We start from the raw sequence: 14,720 nt of genomic DNA, 5'->3' as shown, positions 1-14,720 counted from the left end.
CAAGGACAGCCACACCTCCCCCGGGCTCAGGGGACAGAGAAAGAAATAGAATGCCCACATGGGAGAGCCGGCCCACACAGCAAGTGAGGCAGCGCCCACAAAGGCAGACATAGCAGTTGGGGCCTGCTGCAGGCAGGACTATTCCCAGCAGCTGTGCCCATGCTAGCAATCTGCGGCCAGTACCACTAGGGAGCACGCACAGGCCAGATGTGCCTACCACACTCCCATCTGGCCCCAAGGCCTGGGTGTCCAAACAATGGCCCTTTCACTGTTAGCCAAGAAGTAGGCTCTGGCCCCTCTCTAGCGAGAATCAAAGTGCTTTTGTAGAAAGTCACGTCTCCTTTGCAAGACCCAGAACCTGGTCTACAGAAGATTCCCCATCTGGACCAGGAAGAAATGTGGACAATCAATCAGTCATCAGGGGCTATGCTGTGCAGGTTTGAGAGGCTCCTCTCAGCAGAGAGCCTGAGATAGAAGCAAGATGGTGGAGGGGGCCGGAGTGGTAGCACATTGGTAGGGTGTCTGCCTTGTACGCGGCTGACCCAGGATGAACGGGGGCGGATTTGATCCCTGGCATCCCATATGGTCCCCCGAGCCTGCCAAGAGCCATTCTGAGCACAGAGCGAGGAGTAATCCGTGAGCAACCAGGTGTTGCCCAAAATATCAACAACAACAAAAGGTGGAGGAGCCGGAGAGATAGCATGGAGGTAGGGCATTTGCCTTGCATGCAGAGAGATGGTGTTTCTTTTTTTTTTTTTTTTTTTTGGTTTTTGGGCCACACCCGTTGACGCTCAGGGGTTACTCCTGGCTATGCGCTCAGAAGTCGCTCCTGGCTTGGGGGACCATATGGGACACGGGGGGATCGAACCGCGGTCCGTCCAAGGCTAGCGCAGGCAAGGCAGGCACCTTACCTCTTGCGCCACCGCCCGGCCCAGAGATGGTGTTTCTAATCTTGGCATCCCATATGGTTCCCCGAGCCTGCCGGGGGCGATTTCTGAGCGAAGAGCCAGGAGTAACCCCTGAGCGCTGCCGGGTGTGACCCCAAAAGAACCAACAAAAAAAGAAGGTGGAAAGGTTCCCTGAAAGGGTACGTGCACCGTGTGTTTCTCAAGAGAAGAAGCTAAGGCCAAGGAATGTCCAAGACTTGCATTTATTTCCTGGCACAAGAAAGGGTGCGGGGTGTCGGGTGGCTCCTAGTCCCTGAGAGCACGGCCTCCCTCACTCCGGTCAGCGTCGGGGGTCGGGCGGCTACACGTCGTCCTTGGACACCAGGCAGTAGAAGTCCGTGCGGGCGCTGTAGTTCCTGGAGCCCAGGTCTGAGATGTCCAGCTCTGCGCCTGCCTGCAGTGGGGCCGCCGGCTGCCCGAATCCAGGTCCCCGGACGCCTGCGGAGAGGCCCGTGAGGCAGGGGGTCCCATGCCGTCCGGGCCCCCAGGGTCCTCCTGCCCCCGTGCAGCGTCAGGGCCATACCCAGGTCTCCCTCGGGGTCGGGGTCCAGCTCCGGCTCCAGGATGTGACTGTCACGGCCGCCGCCTCGCACCACCAGCATGGGGTCCTTGTCGTCCTGCCGCTGGGTCTGGGGGTCCGCCTCCAGGGCCAGGGCCCGGCACTGCACCCTGCGCGGCAGCGCCAGCTGCAACTCCTTCCAGAAGTCGGAGGACGGGGCCTGGTGCGGGAGGACAGGAGGGTCCGGGCTAGCGGGGGTCAAGCCGGGCATGATGACAGATGACGGATGACAGGTGACAAGTGACGGATGACGGATGACAGGTGACAGGTGACAGGTGACGGATGACAAGTGACAGGTGACGGATGACAGGTGACAGGCGACAGACGACGGAAGACAGACGACAGACGACAGACGCCTGCCCCGCGAGGGTCCTGGGGGCGCCCGCCCTCCCGCCCTCCCGCCCCGGGCGCCTCCGCTCACCGCCGAGCCGGGCCTCCAGAGCAGCAGCGTGACCAGGTGGCGGTGCTGGCGCAGCAGGAGCAGCGCGGGGTGCGCGGGGCGGCGGCGCGGGGCGTCGAAGGCGATGAAGATGGGCCGGCGCGTGAGCTCCAGCAGGCGGCACAGGCCCTCCCTGGCGGACGGGACGGGAGGCGGGGAAGGGAAGGGAAGGGAAGGGAAGGGAAGGGAAGGGAAGGGAAGGGAAGGGAAGGGAAGGGAGCGCGGCGCGTCAGGGCGGAGAGGCGGGCCGGGCCGCCCCGTCCGCCCGCCCGTCCGTCCGTCCCCGCCCCGCACGCCCACGCACCGGAAGCTGTGACGGCACCAGGCCCGGCCCAGGAAGGCGTCCGACAGCACCACCACCAGGCGCCGGCAGCGGCTCAGGTTCACCAGCAGGTCGGCCGAGGGCTCTGAGGGCGGAAGCGGAAGGCGCCGGGCGTGGGCGGGGCCTCCGGGAGGGGCGGGGCCTCCGCGGGAGGTGGGCGGGGTCTCCGCGGAGACTCGAACGCGTAGGGATGGAGCGAGGGGCGGGGTCCAGGCGGAGGGTGGGCGGGGCCTCGATGGGAGGGGGGCGGGTGTCTGTGGGAGGAGGCGTGGCCTTGGCCAGATTAGGGGAAGGGGCGGAGTCTCCGTCGGAGGGATGGGCGGGGCCTCGGGGCAACGGCCGTCTCTAATGGGCGGGAGCTCCGCGTGAGGGGGCAGGGCCAAAGGGGCGGGGTCTCTGGGGGTGGAGGGGCGGGGCCTTGTCTGAGAAAGGGCAAGGGGCGGGGCCTCCGTGGGGAAGAGGGCGGGGCATGGGCGGGGCCTCCGCCGGAGGGGGCGTGGCGCCGCCTACCGGCCCGGGGCAGCAGGTCCCGGTGGTCCAGCAGGAGCTTGTAGCCGCGCCGGCGCTCCAGCTGAGGCTTCAGGACGAAGTCCACGAACTTGCGGTCCTCGGGGCTGTCGCTGTAGGCGATGAAGGCGTCGTAGAGCTTCCCGTCTGCGGGCGCCGAGCGTCAGCGGGCCTCCCGGAGCGCAGCGGCGCGCAGCCGCCTCCCCCCTGCCACGACCTCCCGCCACGACCTCCTCGGGCGCCCGCCCGGGCTCTCCCCAGCCAGGCCCGGCCCAGCACGATCGCGCCCGGCGACACCCACCGTTGACCTCCACCTCCCCGTAGGCGTCCTGGTACCAGCGCAGCACGTCCAGCCGGCACTTGACGTAGAGCAGCGCGCCCAGCAGCAGGGCCAGCAGGACCCCCAGGGCGGCCAGCACCGCGGCCACGTGGCCCGCCGGACCTGCGGCAGAGCGCAGCTGAGCCCCCGCTGCCCGCACCCCCGCCGGGCCTCGCGCCCCCCGCCCGGCCCTCACCGGCTCTGCGGAGAGTGAAGGAGGCCGAGGTCGCGTTCCCGACGCAGCACGCGAAGGCCCCGTAGTCCTCCGCACTGGCCAGGCTGACCCCCAGGACGCTGCTCGTCCACAGCGCGGACAGGTTGGCGTTGAACCTGGGGAGACCGGGCCCTGCTCAGGCCTCCCTGGGCACTCCGGAACCTGCCTGTCTGTCTGGGGCCCGCCTAGGAGGCTGCGGGAAATGGACAGGGCCAGGAGAGCACGGATAACTGGGGGAACCCTCGGCCCCTGGTCTGCATTGGGAGCCCGGATTCCCACTGGCCCAGTGCTCAGTGCCCCCGCGGCCCCCAGGCTCTCTGATGCTGCAGACTCCACAGCCCAGGGTGGTCTGCAGGCAGCCGTCCATGAGACCTGAACCCCCGTGGCCCCCAACCTCATGTGTCCAGTTTGTTCTGGGGCTGTGCAGTGAGTGGGTAGAGACATGGCACAGACAGCTGCTGCCCTGGAACATCCGGCTGCGCATCCCGGCTCTCACCAGCTGTCCTCGTGGAGGCTGGAATAACTCCCGTTTCCCAGCGGCTGCCCGTCCTTCAGCCACTGGATGGAGGGCTGGGGGCAGTGGGGCCCAGAGGCCAGCCAGGCGGTGCAGTTCAGAGTGACCACTTCACCCAGCGCAGGCCCCAGGACCTGGTTTCCGGGCGGGGAGAGGAAGTGGGGGTCCCCAAGACACACATCTGTGGAGAGAGAGCACTGTGGTGACCATGGCCAGGGTGCTGGGCCCCCCACTGTCCAGACAGTCTTGGGGATCAGGCCTGGCACTTGCCACCTTTCTCCCCAAATGGAAATGGATGTTCATCTGGGGACCTCCTGCCCCTCATCTCCCTGCTCTGGACACCCGCCCCCATGTCCACCACTGCTGTGATGGCTCCCCATTATGAGCTGTATCTCTTTGCCCGCTGGTCCCTCTGCTAGAAGAGGTCTGGGCACCAGTAGCTGGGGGTTCAGGTGCCACCTGGGGTGGACAGGTGAGAGCCCACTCTTCCGGTCCCTGAGCTTCCCTCCAGACCCTTCCCACCTAGTGTCCCCAGGACTGATGTCGGTCCCATCAGATCCTCAGGTCAGGACCGTGGGCCCCAAAGGAGGGCAAGCAGCATCCTTTGTACCCGTCATGGCAGCATGGCCCTGGAGGTGGAGGTGGGCCTGCATGGGTCCCTCTCTGACCCCCCTGCTGACCTTCCATGGTCTGGCGGTGCCTCTTCAGGCAGGCAGACAGTTCCTCGGGACTCTGGGACAAGCAGGCAGATACTGGGGAGGGGCAGGCAGGGCTCTCTCTCTCTCTTTCTCTCTATCTCTCTTGGTCTCTGTCCTTGCAGCTGGTGGCTCAAGGCACCTGGATGGGTCAGAGGCTGCCACCACCACCGGAAAGCAAGTGCAACAAGTACAGGATGAGTTAATGAGCAAATGTCCCCCAGAAGCTGCACCTTCCCTGGGACTGGCCGCCATCATGGCTCTAGAGGCGTGTGGGCCCTGGACCTGGGGGCATTGCCTGCCTGCCTGTCTGTTATGCCCGTGCTCAGGGCCGCAGAGTCCTGGGAGCCAGAGCCACCCTCGTCGCCTGGCAGAGCACCTTCCTGGCCACAGCGCTTTGTCCTGAACCCATGGTCGGTTGTGCAAATGTGCGTCTGTGTGCGCATGTGTTCATGTTTAACATGTGCCTGCGTATGTATGTGTGTGTGTGTGTGTGTGTGTATGAGTGCGTGCATATGTGTGGACACAGCTGCTCCCACAAGCACACTTTTATGTCCCCAGCCACATCTACTATGCCAGGGACAGCACCCACTACTGGTGACTTTCTAGGGGAGCACCTAGTCTCCCACCACATGGAGTCCCAGAAGGGGGCTGGCGGAAGAGGGTCCCTATCCTAGTCCACCCTCATCCTTCTGCAAGATGACCCCCAGCATGGCCCAGGTTGGCCACCGCATGGCAGAAGGGGCCCCTGGGCCCAATGTCTGTTCCCGGCAGTGCTGAGAGGCTCCTGCCGAGTCCTTGGGGCAGGAAGGACAGTGAGGCCGCAGCTGGAGAGTAGGACCTGGGGCAGTGTACACCCTCCGGGAGGCCCGCGGGTCCAGGCACCTTCAGTGGCCCCACCCGCTCCCATTCGAACCCCTGAGCAGCATGGAAGCTCAGGCCACGTGTCCTAGCATAGGACAGACAAGGATGGTCATTGCTGTGCTCATGCCCACAGCATCCCGCACACCCTCCTGCACACCTATGCGCAGACTGAAATGCACCTTCCTGCAAACTCCTTGCACGCCTGCCTGAATGGCGAAACACACCTTCCTGCACACCCTCTCACAGCATCCGTCACCCTCCCTCACGCACACACCTGCAGCTTTTCGCAGAGGCCACGACCATGAGCGCCTGCACAGCCCCATCTCATCCCCGGTCTTGGCTGAGTGTGGTGCATACGCTGCCACCACCCTCCCTCGTTGGACACACGCGCACACAAGGACACACACATATGCCCTGGGGTCGAGCTCGGGCTGGGGAAGTGGGCAGCAGCGGGGCAGGCCCCGAGGGAAGACAGGACATCACCTGGTTCTGCCTCTTTCCTCCCAGGCGACGGTATCGGCCATTGAGGTCACTGGCGTGTGCTCGGGAGGAAGCCGACCTTCCGCTCTGCTGGGCCCCGTGCAGGAGGACCTGGCTGTGTGTGCGTGTGCGCGCGCTTGCACACGTGTATGTGATGTGTGTGTGACCCTGTCCCTCCCTGCAGTCACACCCCCTCCGGACCCTAAACCCCACCCAGCAACCACCCCTGCCGGAGATCAGCTAGCGGTTCCCTAGGCAGCTCTTGCAGCTCTTCCGGTAGCTCTGAGTCAGCGGCTCCTTCCTCTCCGACCCGCCCTAGCCCCCCAGGACCTGTGGAGTGGGGGCCCAGGGCAGATAGACACTGCGAGGAGGGGGCTGGCCAGGACCCCCAGTGAGGTCTGCACGAGCAGGCAGCTGGTCTTTATGGATCCTGTGGCCCTAGGGAAGGGTCAACAGAGCCCTTTCCCGGGGCCATGTGGGCCCCAGTTCTCAAACCGCAGGCTGGGAGTCGGGTGTCAATTCTCACCCGCAGCAACAGCAGCAGCACAGCAGGGCCTGGGGTGCTTCTGCACTCCTGGGCTGCCCACTGAGCAGTGGTGAGTTCTAGGGGGACACAGGGCAGGGCAGTGGGAGGGCAGCCCACACCGGCTGCTGTTTCCCCGGTTGCAAGCTGGCCCTAAGGGTCAGCAACGGGGTCCTACAGAGGGTGTCCCTGTGCCACCTTCACCCCAGGTCTAACTGCCGTGCCTGGCTCACACCCCATGACGGTGCCCAGTGGAGCCAGAAGACCTGGTGGCCAGCAGCCAGCAGGAAGCCGAGGGCGAGGCTCTTCCTGGGGTCCCCCACAGAGCTCGGGCCGGCCGGGCTGGGAACAGGAAGGTCAGCCTGGCAGCTGTTGGAGTCTCCCTGGGCCTCAGGTCCTCAGCCTTGCCCCACGTGCCTGCGCCTCCGGGGGTGGCCCCTCTCCACGACCCTCCCCCTCTTCCCTGTGGTGCTTCCCAGCTTTCCGCCTGCTGCCCGTGTACTGGGTGCAAATTGAGTCCCCAGGGCTGTATTCTGGTCTCCTGACCCACGAAGCCCGACTGCTGAAAATCACTTCCTGCCTTAAGAGGGGCAGGGGGAGAGGGGCACGGGGTTGGTGGGGTGGGTGATTTGGGGGCACGGCCCTGGGGTGGGTGAGTGGGGGCGCAGAGTGCTTCAGGCGGTTTGAGGGCGCGGGGAGGTCGCCGCGGGCCCAGGTGGCCGTGTTGGGGACCCGGAGAGGACATCTGGGAGCATGGACCCGGGGTGGGTGGTTTGGGGGCGCAGAGTGTGTATCAGGGAACTCGACCCGGGGTGGGTGCTTTGGGGGGCACATTGAGGACGCCGGGGTGGTGTGTTGGGGGCACAGAGAGCGCGTCAAGGCGCAGGGCTCTGGGTGGGTGGCTGGGGGCGGCGGAGAGGTCGGCGCGGCCGCAGGTGGCTGGGTTAGGGACCCTGAGGGGACGTCGGGTGCATGGTCACAGGGTGGGTGGTCGGGGAGCGCGGGGAGGACGTCTGAGTACACGGGGCAGACAGTTTGGGGGCGTAGAGAGTGCGTCCGGGCGTCCGGCTTCGGGTAGGTGGCCGGGGTTAGCGCGCGCGGGGGTCGGCGCGGCCCCAGGTGGCTGGGCTGGGGACCCCGAAGGATGTCTGGGCGCTCGGCCCGAGGGTGGGCGGTCCGGGGGCGCAGGCTCCGGTGGCTGGGCTGGGGACCCGAAGAGGGCTTCGGGGAGCCTGGACCCCGGGTGGGTGGCTTGGGGCGCGGAGAGAGCGTCTGGGAGGGAGCCTGGCTCCGGGGTGGGTCGTTAGGGCGCTCGGCCCCGGGGCGGGCGGGTCGTTGGGGGGCGCGGAGAGGCCGGCGCGGCCACCGAGTGGCCCCTTCCCGTCCCGGTGGGCTCAGGCGGCGGCGGACGCGGGTCCGAGCCTCGGCCGGGTCTTTGCGCGCGGCCTGCGGACGCCTCCCTCGGCCGGGACCAGCCACCCCGAGTGCGGCCGCGCGAGCGGGGTCCGGCCCCGCGGGCCTCCTTCCCGGGGACCCGGGAGGCCGCCCCGAGACCCCCGGCGCGCCCGGCCGGCCCGATCGCGGCTCGGCGGCCTCCCCGCCCCGGCCCCGGCCCCGGCCCCGCGCCGCGACGGCCACTCACCTGCAGGCGGACCGGGCGCGGCGCGGCGGGGCGGGGCGCGCGGCTCCCCCGGCCAGGTGCGCTCGGCGGCGGCAGGTGCAGCCCCGCCCCGGGCCCTGCGCTGCCGGTTCCCGCTGCCCGCGACTCCCGGGAGCCGGTGCGCGCCCCGCGGCCCTCCTTCCTCCTCCTCCTCGTCCTCCTCCTCCTCCTGGAAGCCTGCCCAGGTGAGGAGGGCGGAGCGGGCGGGCCCTCGCCGCGGGGAAGGTTCCCGGAAGGAGCCCGGAGCGCCCGAGGGAGCGAGCGAGCGACATTCCCGACCTTTGCCCGGCCTCGCGCGGTCCAGCGGGTTGACCCAGAGCGACCTCGCAGTCGGCACCGCGTTTCCTTTATTCCAGCAATTCCGCAAGGGGGGGAGCACCCGGCAGAGTGGGGGTCCCGAGGTCACAGGTGCCCCCGATCAGCCCCTGCCCTAGGCCCCCATGTCTCGCAGGGGTCCTAGGGCACAGGGTGCCCTGGAACTCACAACCGACCCTTCGGTTCTCTGCCAGCCCGCAGGGCCCCTCCACGGACTGGGGTCTGGGGGTTGGGTCCTGGATTCCCCTTGGATTTCCACAGGTGGGCTCTGGAGAACCTGCTTTGGCACAGGGGTTGCCGGTGTTCTGGGCCCCGGACGCAGAAATCTCCGCCTGCTTCTTCTCCAACATCTGTTTCTTGGCTTTCCAGATAATGTTCTTCACCAACACGCCATGGACAAACCAAGCCACCACGAATTTGAAGCACAGAGCCACGTGCTGGAGGCAAGGCCAGAGGGTGAGGGCAAGGGCAGGGGTGAGAGCAAGAGAGCAAGAGCGAGGGGCTCAGATCAGCCCCCCTCCTCTGCCACCAACCTCGAAGAGGATGAGGAAGCCCAGCCTGATGGCCAGCAGCACCCAGAACTGCTCCGAGAGGCTGTAGTCCGTGGGATTGCGGTAGTCCCGGTACCTGGGTGGGCAGAGGCCGTGAGGTTTGGGCTGAGGGGTGCGGAGGGAGAACCCTGACCCGTGGAGGGTTCAGACCTGCACTCAGTCACGTTCTGGGGTCCCTGGATGCTGCTGGCATCGGGGAAGTCCTTGGTGTAGAACACGGACAGGCTGTAGTTGATGTAACCTTTGAAACAGCTTCAGGGAGCAGAGGGGCCAAGTCAGCACGGAGGGGCCACGAACTGCAGGTCACTCGGCACAGAGACCGTCCCTCCTGCAGCGTGCCAGGCATCTACTCAATTTGGGACTCCCGCTGAGGTTTTCTCCCCTAACCCCTGCACTGTGACCCCTTACTCGACTCCAGGCACCGCTCTCTGCCCACACGGGCCGTAGTGGTACTTGTACACCAGGCGGGGAATGAACTCGGACGTGAAGGCGATGATCATGCCATTGACAATGACGGCCAGCACCCCGATGACCTTCTGCACCTGCAGCCACGTCTCTGGACATAGTGTGAGCAACGTCAGGTGGGTGGGAGGGCAGAGGGGACTCCGTGCTCCCCACCTGCTCACAGGCGTGCCAGCACCCACTGCCTAGGCCTAGGCCCAGAGCTGTGGGCAGGTCATTGGGTGGGCGGTGACCACCTCACAGCTCATGGCACTTTTGGCCATAGGAGGGAACAGGCTGCCCTGGGTCACCACCACTTCCTAATGGCCTCACCTCAAAGCTATAGTCTCCCTCACACACTGTCCTTCCCCAATACCCTTCAGCAACACCTCTTGCTCTGGCCCTGCTCCTGTCAGGTGATCTCAGGGTCACCCATGGGGACTTATCTCGGGTTTACCCAAAGGGCTGCAGGGTCTGGTGCCGAGCGAGGGGCCCAGGAAAGGTCTCCCAGTCTGCCCAGCCACTTGCCGGGACTGAGAGCCCATCCAGGCCTCGTCCCTGTCCCTGGGGACAAAAGGGGTCAGGTGGCCTGTCCCTTTGAGAGCCCCCACCCCCCTGCCCTGGGTGGAGCCCTCTTGCTGGGCTGTGTGACGGGTCCTGACTTATGTCCTTGGTCTTGTGTGGCACTGGGCGCCGCTGCAGCCGAAGCATCTTGATGGCATCCAGGCGGATCTTCAGCACGTTGTTGATGAAGGCCAGGAGCGGGGCCAGAGGGAAGGCGGCCACGAAGATGGTGGTGAAGCCGTACTGGATCACTGGAGGAGGGGGAGTGACGGCCAGGATGTAGCTGCCACAGGCGGCCACCCAGCCCCACCTGCGGCCTCTCCCCACAGCCCTGCTTTTCAGCTCCTCGGGACTCACTCATGTCCATGAACTGGTTGAACAAGGTGTAGGTGTCGACGGGGGACAGGTTCAAGTTCCGCTGCCAGTCCTGCACCACAGAGTCCTTGTTTTGGTCCTCAGAATTCCACCTGGCACGCTTCTTGTGGTACAGCCTGAGAGGGTTTGGACATTGCTGAGAGTTCAGCTGGGGCACCGGGGCCTGGAGGTAGGGCAGTCCTGGGGAGGGTCCTTACGCCTTCAGGTACTCGAGTAAGTTGCTGACTATCTGCTTCAGGCTCATGATGATGAACATATGCGTGAACAGGTCCATCATGCAGCCGCTGAGGTGGCACTGCGGGAAGGCAGGGGGCGGTCAGGGGACAGAGGTCAGGCACAGGCCGGGGGGCCATCATGAGGGCAGGCAGAGGTCAGGCGAGGGTGGGTCAAGCATGGGGGTGGCAGCAGGGGTATTTGTCTAATATAGGGGCTGAATGTGGGGGGCTGGGGGCCATGCTGAAGCCTGAAGAGATGGAGACTGAGTGACAGCTCAGGTGTAAGGCTGGGTGGAAGCAGAGGTTAGGCTCAGGGCCAAGGGTGTCTGGAGCAGTCTGGGGTAACCTGAGGCATTCAGGGGCATCCTGGAGAGACTGACCTCTTCCAGCTTCCACATTCCTGCCAGGCGCACGGACTTCCCAGGGTGACCGTTGATCCTGCGGAGGGGGGGGCTTGTGGGTCAGGGAGTGGAGGAAGGGACGGACTGGCAGGAGGCTGCACACCCCATAAGCAGGGTTTAAACCGTGCCGCCTCCACACACGAGCTCACACAGGCAGGAACACACAGATGTGCGCACATGGCAGCTCGCATGCACTCGCATACATGCAGGCCATACTCATGTGCACAGCACGTAAACGTGTAAGCATATCTGCACTGTATGCGTATAGGCACACACATGCAGCCTGAATTCACACACATGATGCAAACTGTACCCACATGCACCTCATATTCGTATTCACACACATGCACTTACTGTCACACACGTGCACCCTCTGCCATACACGTGATTCTGTGCCCACACGCAGGCACTCAACATGCCCCTGGAGGAAGCGACTGACCGGTCCTGATCTCCATCAAAAGAGAGGCCTAGGCCGTGGCTGCGGGGCGGGGATCCTCAGGGTGAAAGTGGAGCATGGGCTCAGTGGGGGATGCCCAGGACAGCAGATGGCTTCTATATTGTTTTTGTTTTGTTTTGCTTTGTTTTGTGCTTAGGGGTTACACCTGGCCCTGTGCTCTGGAATCACTCCTGGCAGACTCGAGAGACCTTATGGGATGCTAAGGATCAAACCTGGGTTGGCCACATGCAAGGCAAATGCCCTCCCTGCCATGCTATTGCTCCGGCCCCCACACCAGCTTTTCTGTTTGGCTGTTTATACCCAGATCATATTCACTACCACTGTGCCCATCTATGTGTCTTTTGTTCTCATACAAGTTTCCTGTCATGTTGCGGAGAGCAGGATTTACCTTCCCGTGTGGCCCTCACCTGCCCAGAATGAAGGCGACATAAAAGAGGGAGGAGAAGTTGACGAAGAACTGCAGTGTGAAGAATTTGGCGGTGAACAACTTCTCCTGCACTGAGTAAGTCCTGGGCTCCTCTGTAAACACACGTGTGAGTCGGTTGCCTCCTGACTGGTTCAGGCCCAGCTCTCTTCTGTCCCCAGGGCCAGCTTGGCCCGAAACTCCCCCAGACTGGGACCTCGATGCCACTCACCTAATTCACAGAGTCTCAGGGCTACATAGTGATTGACCTGTGGGCAGAGGGTTGGGGGATCAGTGTGGGCAGGAGGGGCACAGTGTCCCTTCCCCACACCCTCACAGCCCTAGGCACCTTGGTCATGATGATGATCAGCAAGTAGTGCACCAGGGCCCCGGTCACCACCACAGCCGTGGTCACCTGGTCCTCCAGGAAAGGCAAAGCCAAGTACCCAAAGGCGGCGGTAGCCATGATGCGGTAGACCACCATGACGTAGGCCATGCCAATCAAGACGCAGATCTGCCGGCATAGTGGACACGGGGCCTCAGGAGGCCGACCCCACCCAGCCCTGAGCAGGGGCAGAAGCAAGATGATGGAGCCCCCGTAGCATGAGCAGCGCCAGCAGCAGGATGACTGAGTCTTCGGTGTCATGAGCAGGGCCAGCAGCAGGATGATGGAGCCCTCAATACTATGAGCAGGGACAGTAGTAGGATGATAGAGCCTCCAGTTCAATGAGCAGGATTAGCAGCAGGATGACCAAGTCCCCAGTACCATGATTAGTGCTAGCAGCAGCAGGATGACTGAGTGCCACAGTACTAGGAGCCTCGCCAGATGCAGGATGATGGAGCCACCATACCATGAACACAACCACCAGCAGGATGATGAATTTGTTCATGTATGAGGGTTTCTTCAGATTCTTTTTGTATGAGTGTTTTTCTTTCCCCTGCTTGTTCTTGAAGATGAGCTCCAGTGCAATTTTCTCCTGCAGGGTAGCAGGTAGGCTCACACACGGACACATGCCTCACAGGTCACAAGTGTCATGCATCTTACATTCCTCACATATGGAAAACTAGCCCTGTGCATGGCACATACACCACACGCCTGGTCACATGCTCAGGTACAGGATGGATGCTTAACATGTGGGGTATGTGCTACAGACATAGGCACATGCCTCACAGGACAAACACCTCAGACATAGGTACATGCCTCAGTGGGGAGTGCATGCATCATACAAGATATGCACCTCACATGGAAGCATGTCTCAGACATGGGCACTTGCCTCACACACAAGTTCATGCCTCACAGGATACACACCACAGGCATGGGTAAATGACTCAACGGGGGACTTGGATCATACAGGGCACATCCCTCACAGGACACATACCTCCTAGATGGACACTGCCTCCTACATAGGCACACTTGTTCACAGGCACACTCATTATACATGGACACGGGCCTCATATATGGCAAATGCCTCACAAGACACATGCCTCATTCATAGGCACACGCCTCATACATGACACATGCCTTATATGGTGCATTTTCCTGCCCTGGCCGCCCCCTTTGCAGATGGGTGGGAGTCTGGCCCTCACCTGGTCCTCGTCCCAGTCGTAAATTTTCCATTCCTTAGTCACGTATACCCGATACCGCTTCCAGCCCTCCACGAACACGGTGGCTGCAGCCAGGACGAAGACAGGGACTATGTGTTGAGGTGCCCAGGGGGTGCTGGAACCCAGGGCATGGGGTAGGAAAGGCTTCACAACTCACACCATAGGGCCATGAAGAAGGCAAAAAACACGGTGCCCTCGTTGTCAAAGAGGTGCGTGAGCTGGGGAGAGTGCGGAGGGGCATGTGGGGCGCAGTTGGCCTGGGCACACCCAGAAGAAAGCAGGCCAGAGGCGCCCGGGGAGAGGGACAGACCTTGGCAAAACTGCAGGTGTCCGAGAGCCGGTGGTAGCTTCGGCTGTGGTCCCCAAGAGGGCACATGTAGATCTCGTGGGCCTCACAGACTTCCTTGCTGGGGGCAGGCACAGGCTCGAGGCTGCTCCGGACTCCCAGGGTTCCCCCCAACCTCCCCTCCCTGCCTGGACCCACCTGATCTGACTGGTTTCGAAGTGCCAGAAGCCAAAGAGGAAGACCCCGAGGCCCATGAGGGCGGCAGGCAGCAGCATGTAGGTATACCAGCCGAGCCAGGTGAAGTACAAGGCCACCTTCTCGCCAAAGTAGTTCCTGGGAAACAACCACATGAGCCACCGGTGGGGACAAGAGGGGAGCACACGCGTGTCTGCTTATTGGGGTACTAGTGTGTTTGGAGCACCCAGGTGTGCCTAGAGCACAGGTGTCTTAGCTCACAGGTATGCCCTCAGCACAGGTGTGTCTGAGCTCACAGCTGAATCTTAGCTCACTGGTACAGGTGTCTCAGCTCACAGGTGTGTCAACTACAGGTGTGTCAGCTCACAGGTGTGTCTGAGCACATAGGCCTGTTCAGGGCACAGGTGACTGGCATTGGGCACTGGTACCTGATTTCATCGATGGGCTGATACTGGGACACAGTCTTCCAGTGTGCCCAGGAGTCCTTGAGTTTTGTGTTCTGCAAGACACCATGGTGGGGGTCGAGGATGAGGCCTCCAGCCTCGGGTCCCACCCTCAGGGCTCCTCCCCGACCCTCCCTGTCAGCCTCACCTTGTGCAGGGGAAATCTGGTCTCAAAGACCCCGGCCTTCATCAGTGTCTCAAACGTTTCTGGGTATCACAGGGTCTCAGGCAAGGGTGGCAGGGCGAGGAAGACCCTGACCCACACTCCTTCCCTTCCCTGATGGAGGCTGCTGGACCACTCCTGGCCTGTCCCCTCTGTCCGCTCCTGCCCTTCTGTCCCCTCCGTCCCCACCTGTCCTTACCATCTTTTGACATCTTGTTTTCCAGGAAGAAGTCGGTGATGCGGATTCTGAAAAGGAACCCAGA

General features: G+C 63.2%; 1 protein-coding gene across 1 annotated transcript; it reads right to left on the bottom strand.

Moving 5' to 3' along the window:
- Window positions 1-1,225: 1,225 nt before the first annotated feature.
- SIGIRR (single Ig and TIR domain containing) lies at window positions 1,226-4,587 on the bottom strand. The gene is made up of 9 exons (XM_049780949.1): window positions 4,502-4,587; window positions 3,804-4,002; window positions 3,290-3,423; window positions 3,076-3,216; window positions 2,778-2,921; window positions 2,250-2,352; window positions 1,928-2,078; window positions 1,471-1,666; window positions 1,226-1,385 (listed from the first exon to the last, which is right to left on the bottom strand). Exons 1-9 carry the CDS (start codon window positions 4,506-4,508, stop codon window positions 1,249-1,251), a joined length of 1,212 nt encoding a protein of 403 aa, XP_049636906.1. The 5' UTR covers window positions 4,509-4,587; the 3' UTR covers window positions 1,226-1,248.
- Between the last annotated feature and the right edge of the window lie 10,133 nt (window positions 4,588-14,720).

The sequence above is a fragment of the Suncus etruscus genome, chromosome 9, assembly GCF_024139225.1.
Source record: "Suncus etruscus isolate mSunEtr1 chromosome 9, mSunEtr1.pri.cur, whole genome shotgun sequence".
Taxonomy (NCBI): Eukaryota; Metazoa; Chordata; class Mammalia; order Eulipotyphla; family Soricidae; genus Suncus; species Suncus etruscus.
Note: the sequence above shows the minus strand (reverse complement) of the source record. Positions and strands in the feature narration are given on the sequence as shown.

What these genes read in the sequence shown, in the direction of transcription:
- SIGIRR (XM_049780949.1), bottom strand. An exon ending in GGACCTGCTGCCCCGGGCCG is followed by an intron (nt 2,353 to 2,777) that starts GTAGGCGGCGCC and finishes TTCCGCCCTCAG; the next exon opens with AGCCCTCGGCCGACCTGCTG. An exon ending in TGGTGCCGTCACAGCTTCCG is followed by an intron (nt 2,079 to 2,249) that starts GTGCGTGGGCGT and finishes CCCGTCCGCCAG; the next exon opens with GGAGGGCCTGTGCCGCCTGC.